The sequence below is a fragment of the Triticum dicoccoides genome, chromosome 2B (genome assembly GCF_002162155.2).
Source record: "Triticum dicoccoides isolate Atlit2015 ecotype Zavitan chromosome 2B, WEW_v2.0, whole genome shotgun sequence".
Classification (NCBI taxonomy): Eukaryota; Viridiplantae; Streptophyta; class Magnoliopsida; order Poales; family Poaceae; genus Triticum; species Triticum dicoccoides.
The window spans coordinates 795,626,355-795,636,275 of NC_041383.1; the positions used below are offsets into that span (position 1 = coordinate 795,626,355).

A 9,921-nucleotide genomic window follows, 5' to 3' on the forward strand; every position below is an offset into this window, starting at 1 on the left:
TTATAAAAACGTTAATCATGTATTAAAAAATGTTCAACATACATTACCAAAATGTTCAGCATATATTAAGAAAATATTCAACGTATTTCAAAAAAAGTTCATTGTGTACTTAAAAGTTGTTCATCCTATATCACATGAATGTTCAATGTATGTTTCAAAATTGTTTATCGGAGATCATAAAAATGTTCAATCTGTATCTAAAAGTTATTCAGCGTATATAACAAAAATGTTTAATGGAAGATTTGTTTAAATTTTTTTGATCTGCCGCTGCGTTTAGTTCTTAAATATTTGCACGGCCAGGTAGCTGTTTTTGCTATTTTAACGGCGGCTTTGTTGTGTCGCCCCGACTGGGCCGGCCCGTTCAGATAGCGCATCCTGCGCGGAAGCTCGTGGGTTTGACGCTAGCGAGCGTCAGCTAGGAGGTCTCCCGACCGACCCCTCAAAAAAAAAAAAACTCCGTCTCCGCCCCCTAAAAAAAAATCTCCGTCTCCGTCTGTTATCCCGATCGGTTTTACCACATATATACGGGGACTACTTTGGCCGGCCGCCAGAGCCACCGCATCGGACAAACACTAGAGATTGATCCATCCATGGGTTCCCTATTCTCTTCCCCCGCCGGCCGCGACTCTCTCCCAGTCTCCAAAAAGTACATTGGCCGCTCTATTAGGTCAAAAGAGTATGTAATTCCTAGCTGCTGGACAATTTCCTTACCAATTTGCTTAAGCGCTTGCATCGGATCTATTCTTATTCTTATTATGAGATTCATTGGATGAACGTCTGATTGCCCCAACCATCAAAGGAAAGATCCATCCATCATTTGTTTATTTATTTGGTGTACCCTTGTTTATTTGGGGACAGAGAGGACGTCGCCCTCCGAATTTCTACTCTTGTCGACATCGCCATCGAACATTACAACTCCAACAATCCAGTATGATACTCTCTCTCTCTCTCTCTCTCTCTCTCTCTCTCTCTCTCTCATACACACACCACGCATCTAGGCGAGTGCTTAATACATATGATTGTGAATTTGAGATGGATCACTGCGATGCAGGGTGCCGAGTTTGAGTATCCTGAGTATCCTCCCCAGTCGACCACGGAGATGAAGGCTGCCTGCATCGGTTTTAGGGGAACTTTCTGGTACCACCTCTGCTTTTCGGCTCACCCCATGGATGCCACCACCGAGACGCAGCACTTTTTCGCTGAGCTATATTTTGATAGACAGTACCTTGAACTAGCCGTTGAAACATGCATCATTTTAGGTACTACCTAAATTTAACTTCACATTCCGCCATACTGTGTTTGTGTTTGCTAGCCACTTGAATATATGCGTACTATTAATGCAACTTGCAGCTAATCCTCTCTCTATATTTCTCTATAATGTCCAACAGAAAAGCCGTTGTGCCGCTTTAGCAGCTCGTGTGCATTTTGTCCAGACGAATCCAATATCTTGCACCCAAGTGATGAAAAATTTGTCTGTGGAAAGCAAGATCACAAAAAAGAATTCTTCCGCAGGAGAGATATGCTAGTGCGGCCATACAATTCTTTTATGACACCTCCTGATATAGATAACACCGTCATAGACATAGATAGCGCCGAAGATCCATGACTCAAACTATTATGTTATGGCATATGTATTGCAGTTGTAAGATAACTATGTTATTCTTATCGGAATGACTAATTCACATCTAGATATTTTTTAAGAATGTCACATCTAAGTTGTTCACCATATAATTAATTAGGGGCTTCAAGATTTGTACAAAATGTTTATTTTTTGTCTCTAAGGCTCGTGTCGCTAGTGTCCTTTGGGGCTGTTTTTTTTTATCGCGCACACCGAGAGCCCCTTTTCCTGTATGGGTCTGGCATGTGGGCCTTTTTTCGTTATATGTGGTTTTTTAAAACACGTTATGAGCTTGTTTTTGTTTTTTTTTGAGAATCACGTTATATGTGCTTGTGATCCGTTGTTTTTGTTCTTTTTTTGTCTGTGCCTGGGCCTTTTGTACGGGCAGAATTGAAGAAGCTGGGCTGTGTTCAAAACATTCATGATTTTTTAAATTCTTTATTTTTTGGTGGTGTCAGTTACATGTCTATCATCAAATTCCCCGGACCCTTATTTAGTTGCGCGTTCAATATTAGCACGCAACTCATGTCCGATCTAGTTGCATGTCCACTTTTGACACGCAACTCGTGCTCGACCCGGTATATGTATATAGTTGTTTGTCCAACTCTAACACACAACCCGTTTGACCTAGGTGTATGTCCATCTTTGACATACGCACCCAACCGAATACACCTCGAACACCGACACCCAATTTGCTCAACCCAATTGCATGTCCAACCCCAACACACAACTCACGCCCGACCTAGATGCTCCAGAGCTGGCATGGCTATGACTTTGTTCTCCTCCTCCTCCTTCCATCCGGACAGCCCATCCAACACCAACCTTCTCAGACTTGGGAATGCGACACCTCCATCTCCCCCCTTGCTGCATCATGGGCCTGGAAGTCAGGCCCAACATGTTCGATAGCTGGAGCATGACTGATCTCTACTTCTTCCAAACCAAAAATCCTGCACAAACCATCGGGTAGTCGGGTGCAGTAGGTTATATATGTGCTTTAGGGCAATAAACGTCAAGCTCTGAAAGGTTGTTGCCACTGGGGACTGCAACCAATTCGGTAGTCGATGACCAAAATATCTTTCTATTATTAGTGTCTCCAATTTGGGTGGAGGGCACAGCTCATCAAAGACAATCTCTATTCTCTTTCGTTGCTCCAGCCCAATTTGGCGCACTTTATCTTCCTCCTCTTTCTCATCCTTGTAGCAATTTAACTCCAAATATTCTAGACTCTTCTTGTTGCTGATCTTGGCCCTTTTAGCAACTGAACTAGCAGGCACATTTTCTAGACTTTGGACTGAAAGATTTCTAAGATGTGAAAGAGCCTCCAACTCTTCTAAAGCGCACCAGTCCCCATCCATCTTTACTGGAAACCCCCTGAGGGTTCTCAAACTTGTTAAACCACTAAACCCTCTTGGTATAGCATCTACATTTGACCCATTCAGGTTAAGATATCTTAAACACGCTAGTTTTGTAATGCTGTTAGGAAGCTTGTCCAATTTTGTACAGTCCAGGAGCTGAATGTGCTGAAGGAACCTCATCTTATGAATGTCACCTGGAAGCCTAGATGTGTTTGTATCGGAGAATGACAAGTATCTTAGGTGCCTCAGCTCACACTAAGAGTTCACTAACCAATCACATCCCTCGAAGCATATATCCAATACCCGTAGACTAGCAAAATTTGCCAATGAACCACCAGGTTTAATCTCATAGTCTATCAAAAATAATGTCCTCAATGTTTCTTGCTTCTCTAGGATGCTCAACTCTAGTTTGGGATGAAATATACAGAGATGGTGAAATTTTTGGTTTTCTGGAAGAAGTTTTCTAATGTCACCTTGATCCTTGTGAACCACCAATGCTTGTTCCTTAGCCATAAATTGAGCAAATGAGCGGACGACATCATGCAAGGTGTACTCCCATATGTTCTCATTTGAATCATCGGTCTCCAAAAGATTCCTAGCGACTAACTCCCAATGATAATCATCCCCAGCCCCTATTTGTTCAACATGATGGTAGGTCTGACCCCGACCTACCATCATGTTAAACAAATCCTTCACTAATCCACATGCTAATAACACTATGCTTGCAAAAACCTGAACCCTTTGGCAAAAGTGATAATAGAGAAAGCATTGCTTCAACTCTGGAGATAAATCATTGTAACTCAAGCTTACTGAGTAGTTTAGCTCCTCTTGTAACCCATCTTCTTTCCAGCCAAGATTCTTGTGTAAATCTCCCAATCACGTTCCTTAGGATCTCTTCTGCTTAAGACTCCACCCATAACTTTAATAGCAAGTGGTAACCTGCCACATATTTTTACAATCTTCATCCCAATATCTTTCAGCTCATCAAAATCACTTCCAACACCAACCTGCAACAGTATAGGACAACTTGGTACTGATGTATGAGCTACATCTTTTTGGATAGAAAAGAAGAAAATTATCTTTGATCAAAACAACATGTGTAGTACTTCTATAGAAATATAATGCCCCATAGTAAAATTTTGAAATTCTGTGGTGCCCATAAATATGAAAAATACTACACATTTTAGATGAAAAACGGTGATATGCATAATCAGAATTAAAAGTTCAAAATTTAGAAATATCTAGTTACATATTAAGTGCCCCATATTAAGCAGCACATTGACATACTACAAATTAATCTTTCAAAGAAAAAAAGTATACTAGGAAAACTGAACTAGTTGGAGCACTTTACTGATTAACCTGAGATTGACATAAGCAGCATACAAAGAGAAAAGAGGCCATTTTTTGTTACGTCCACACCACCCTAATTACCAAACTGAAACTGAACAAATCAGCAGCATTCAGTTTTAGTTTCAGAACCTGAAACTGACCTCACTGACTGAGGTGTCATTCAGTTTGAAGTCATAACTTATAGATTTTGGCTCCATTTATTTATTTGACCATTCATCTATCCATGTGATGTGCCCAAACGAAGCTTGCTCAAATTAAAATGTGTGTAGGCTGCTTTGCCACAGATTAAATTGGCAGCTAGTTGTCAGCCTTAGAAGATTTTACTGGAACTTGGCATCTAGTTGTCAGCCTTAAAATGAACAAACACCACTGTACCAAACTCAAACCATCAGAAATTGCATTCACATAACCTCCCTTATTACATATCTTACTTGAGCATAGGGACGGCCGATGGCGTTACAGGCGAAAATTTTCATCTCGTTACTTCGTTAGTAAGTTAATCGCCAACTGCAACCAACCATAGACGACTGCCCATGTCTTGAGAGTCAGAGCACGCATGCAACAATGGGGGGAGGAGGAACAAGATAGAGCTGACAGATGGGACCCACACCAGCTACCTGCAAAAGAGAAGCCCATCTTAGTCTTGTTACTTCTCACATGAACGCCACTGTACCAAACTGAAACTGAAACTGTACAAATCAGCAGCCAAAAGATTTTTTTTTTCGAACTGCATGCTTAAACTGAACAATAAATCTACTGACCCAGCTGAGCAGCAATCAATCCTCATGCTCAAACGAGAAATTTACATACAGGTGAAAGGATATAGAGCACTCTTACTACAAATTTTTAAGCATACGGACAGCCTCTCGCCAGTGAGTTGGAATTAACAGACCATGGCCCATGGGGGAGGTTGCTGGACCAGATGCCGGGTGTACATCCCAAGACCAAGAGATATCAAGCCGAACCACCGGAGGTGTGTCAGCTTGCACTTCACACCAGATAATAAGACATATATCATTTCAGGTAATAAGGCATTCCCAGGAGCTTGCACTTCACACCAGATAATAAGACATATCATTTGAGGTAATAAGGTATTCCCAGCCACAGATGGGGACAAAATGATTCAATAGCCAAAGATGATAAGCCTACCAAGAAAACAAAATGTTTCAAGTGTCATCACACATATTGTCCATCCACGTGCATAGCATACTGGAAATGAACTGAAATGAAAAATGTGTATTTCCATTGCATAGTTCAGCTCTACATAGTTCAGCTCTGCATAGTTCAGCACATACTAGCAAATGTAGTTAAAATGACATAAATAGATCAAGTTATATCATCCATAGCAGCTACTCTAGCGTGAATGTGATGGTCTTGAGGCCGCCCGGTGTATAGTAGCCATAAATTGCATCTGGATCCATTAAGTGTCGGCCGACCTTGACTTGGTCCGATGGCACCGCGGCCTCATCTTGGTTTAACGCTGACACCCTCATGGTGTTCTCTTGGTACTTGAGGAGTAAAGTGCGCACATCGCCTCCCGGGCATTCGTACCCATACACTGTTACGATATGCCCTGTCTTTACCTCCTTGCCTTTGGGTAACTTGATTATAACGTATTCTCCATTTGCTTTTAACCTATAAGGCTCATCATCCCGACGGATGTCATGATAGTGGCGCTGTGGATTTAGTGTCACAGCAATGGGACCGGAATCGATGACCTTACATAGCAACTCGCGAAATTTCATAACGTTCTCAAACAGGTTACGTGTCGAGTCACAGCTAAGCCCTTGAGCAATCACCTCTTCGGTCCACGGCTCCTGAGTAAGTGGGAGCGTATGGGTTGAGCCATACGTTATCGAATATCGACAGACCGTGAGTGCGGCTTTAGCACAACATCACTTAGGAGTAAGAAAGCTGGGATGCTACTGGCCTCGAATGGAATACCAGACTAGGCAATCAACAGAGATATGTTATAAATGCTTGCTCCAGTTTCCTTGAGGAACCCCTGGCCGGCAGCAGAGAGAATCAATGCCAAATGATCGACATTGAAGCCCCTGTCTTGACGATACACCAACAGTAACAAAGTTGTGAGTGTTTCGCCATAGCAGTGCAAGGAGCATACTCCACCTGCAAAGATTAAACCGGAAAAGAAGTTTGGAGCGGTGTCAGTGTCAATTCATGGAAGAATTTGGATCAATGTTTTTCCTTGGGATGGATAATCTGTTACTTACTCTATTTTGTCTTGTTTGGTTGTCTGGGGATGCGAGGCAAACTACTTGCAAGCTGCAATGTTGGTGGAGGTAGAATGTGATCCCAGCTGCGGTAGTAGTAAGGCCAACTCCACCGCACGACCCCAAATCGTCCGGGTCTGTCTGTTTGGGGTTAAACGGACATATGAGACGTCCCAACGCACGACCCCATCCGTAAAAAGCATCCGTTTCTTGTCCGTCTCGCCCCATCCTGGGCGCAAGTTTGAGCTGGGTTTGCGTCCAAAGCGGACACAAGCAGACGCCTTCTGGGTCGTCCTCGTCCGGCCTTGTCCCTTTTGCATGTGACCCTGGCCCGCCTGTCATCCTCTCTCCTTTTCTCTCTCACGTGGCCTACCATGCCCGCCTACCATCCTCTCTCCACCCGAGACCAACAGAGACGGAAAAGATGGGACGAGTCCACGGCGGGGCGGCCATGGCGCGGGCGCGCGTGCAAGGGGCGGTGTGCGGCGCGGCTGCGGCGGCGGGGCGCGAGCAGCCAGGGCATGCCGCGGCGGCGGCCGGGCGAGAGGGCGGGGCGCGGGCGCGCACGCGCAGTGGGCGGGGCGAGCGCGCGCAGGGGCGGCGTGCGGCGCGGCTGCGGCGGCGGGGCACGCCTGCGAGCTGGCTGCAGGCGCGAGCGGCCAGGGCATGCCGCGGCGGGCGCGGGCGCAGCGGATGCGCGGCGGGCGCGGGTGCGCGGCGGTGGCCGGGCGAGAGGGCGGGGCGCGGGCGCAGGCACGCTTGGAGGCTGCCGGGTGCAACACTCTGCTAGATTACATCACATCAAGGTTTTGGCTACCGGTCGAAATTTCAAGATTTCCCATGGTTACCCCATATTTCCGTGCCCCTCGATAAATCCTCATACCGAGCAAAAGATACCATTTTTTTTGAAATTTTTGAATTTAAACGCTTCATTTGTAGGAAAGTGCGTAGGATCTAATTAATGCCATGAGAGTTGATTCTGACGTGTTTGTAGCAACCTTGTTCCTGTTTTGACAGGTCTCTGGTTCGAATGTTCGTTCATTCATTTATTTGAATTCAAAATTGAACTATAAAATTCGTTCGAAATATTCTTGGTATTTCCCGGTAACCGTGGTAACCACATTTATCCGCCCCCCTCTGTAAAATTGCCTCATTCGGTAACCAAAGCCTTGCATCACATAGCTAGCTTGGTTTAGCTACTGCCACTAACTGAAACTACTAGCTAGTAGCTAGGTAGCTAGGTGATCGTGTTCATGGTGTTAGTGCGGGAACCGATGGTGATGTACCACGGCGGCTTTGACGCCGAAGCATCCGCGTTCGACGCGCTCGGCTACAGCGGCCACGACGCGCTGCTCGGAGGCGTGGACGCGGCGGTGCTCTTTGGGGGCTACGCCTACCACGAGCCAGCCAGTGCCGCCAACGCCTACCACGAGCCAGCCAGTGCCGCCAACGCCTACGTGCGGGACAGCAGGAGCTGGGCGAGCTCGGGGCCTTCCGTGCTCTCGTTCAACCATGCCGCGCGGGGCCACGCGGTCCAGGCGGTCGCGGAGGAGGAGCCCGACTGCGTCACGTGGATGGACGACATGGACGTAGATCAAGGCCATCAGCACGCGGTGCCAGCGTCGACCATACGGTTCGACCCGGCCACGGGCTGCTTCAGCCTAACGCAGAGCTCCTTCGGAGCGCAGCGGCCGTTCAGGCTCCTGTTCCCGAGCACGTCTAACGGCTCGCCCAATGCCGCGGCGCCGGCGTGCGGTACCTCGAAGCAGAGCAGCGTGGCGCGGCGCGTGCCGGCCTGCAGGCCGTGGCGAGGGCACGGGCAGGTGCGGGGCGGGGTGCGGAGGTGCGGGTGCGGGCGGCCGCGAGCAGGCGCGGCGCGCGGCGGTTGGCAAGCCGTGGCGGGGGCACGGGCAGGTGCGGGGCGGAGCGGGCGAGCTCGGCAGCGGCGACTACACCGGCGAAGCGAGAGCGCAAGCTCGCGGGCGGTTGAGGCGTGAGGACGAGGCGGACATTTTGGGATCGGCTGGCGCGTTGGGCGCCTCCAACTTAATCCGGACATGCATGTCCGTTTTGCTACCCATTGACACCCCAAACGGACAAAATCTGGACAAAATAAACGTCCGTTTGAGGTCATGCGGTGGAGTTGGCCCAAGACTTCCAATCTCTGTCTGCCCCCGGCAAAGGAGGAAGAACTTGCTGCTGCTCCTCCTCCTCCTCCTGCTCCTCCTGCTTCTCCTGCTCCTCCTTCCCCTCCTCCTCTTCCTCCTTCACCTCTTCAAACTGGCCTTGCAACCTAATAGAGAATAGCACAGAACGGTCATGAAGGACTCACTTGCTCGGCGCGAGGCACTTAAGTAAACAAGATGTTAATATCCATTTTTTTGAAAATGGATCTGCACCAAGGCATGTTAATATCTATTTTTCTAAAAATCCTCTATTTCTATGTTCCTGATGAGAATACCACGTTTTACTGCTGAATATGCACTCTATTTATTTGCCGCTAAATGGCTTAGCGGCCGCAATAGCCCGCTATAGCGGCTGGAAAAAGCTGCTGCGAAATCAAATTGCATGCGATCTTAAACCTTGCTTGCTCAGCGCCACAAGCAAACAGGAGCGAGGTGGAGTAAACAACACCACAGGAACCCAATGCAAGCGCTCGACTCAACGCGGCGCGACCCGACGGCAGTCCGGCTCTACCCATCCCCGCTTGGGTGGAGCTCCGGGCTGCAGCCCAGAACCTGGAGCCAGGTACCCCTGCTACGCCTCCTCTGCTGCTACTTGCTCGTTCTCTGCCCTCGAGTCGGTTCCGCTTGGTCACTTACCAAAGGTTGCGACTGATTCCGTGATCATCTTCAGGGGGAGGCTGTCCTCCTTAGTTCAAATCGAGGCCATCAGGGCATGCGAGATCCTCGACGGTAGGCTAGCGGAAGCCCGCGCGCCTCTGCTTATGCCTGCTGCTCCCCTATCCTTTGTGGTGCACTACTGGAATCAGCTACTTTGCCATCTGTCAGATCGTTGCCGTCCGCTAGCGGACGACAAAGAAGCTCTTTGCCATCAGCCACCGAAAAGCCGACGGCAAAGAAATGGCAGACGACAAAGAAGCTCTTTGCCATGCGCCATTTCTTTGCCCTCCGCCAGCTGACGGCAAAGAATCTTTGCCGTCCGTCAGCTGACGGCAAAGAGGGAGGTGGCCCCCACCCACCCGCCCGTTTAAAAAAAAACTTAACGCCCCACCTCTTTGACGTCTGCTAGCGAACGACAAAGAGCAAAAAAGCGGACGACAAAGGGGGGCGGACGGCAAAGATTTAACTCATCTAACGGCGGCCGCGCCCCACCCCGCCCCTCTCTCTCTGTTTCTCTCCCTCTT

The 9,921-nt window shown here is 47.9% G+C and overlaps 1 protein-coding gene and 2 pseudogenes across 1 annotated transcript; 1 reads left to right on the forward strand and 2 right to left on the reverse strand.

The window, feature by feature from the left end:
- The first annotated feature begins 448 nt into the window (after positions 1–448).
- LOC119361459 lies at positions 449–1,270 on the forward strand. The gene is made up of 3 exons (XM_037626654.1): positions 449–676; positions 859–928; positions 1,052–1,270. Exons 1-3 carry the CDS (start codon positions 591–593, stop codon positions 1,268–1,270), a joined length of 375 nt encoding a protein of 124 aa, XP_037482551.1. The 5' UTR covers positions 449–590.
- A 1,079-nt stretch (positions 1,271–2,349) lies between these two features.
- LOC119361460 lies at positions 2,350–5,816 on the reverse strand (annotated as a pseudogene).
- A 1,997-nt stretch (positions 5,817–7,813) lies between these two features.
- Positions 7,814–9,921, reverse strand: part of LOC119361461 — a 19,630-nt pseudogene continuing 17,522 nt past the window's right edge.

Excerpts from the sequence above, each read along its gene's own strand:
- LOC119361459 (XM_037626654.1), top strand. The coding sequence starts at position 591 with ATGGGTTCCCTATTCTCTTCCCCCGCCGGCCGCGACTCTCTCCCAGTC. Across the intron at positions 677-858 it reads CGCTCTATTAGGTCAAAAGA|AGAGGACGTCGCCCTCCGAA; the intron begins GTATGTAATTCC and ends ATTTGGGGACAG. Across the intron at positions 929-1,051 it reads ATTACAACTCCAACAATCCA|GGTGCCGAGTTTGAGTATCC; the intron begins GTATGATACTCT and ends ACTGCGATGCAG.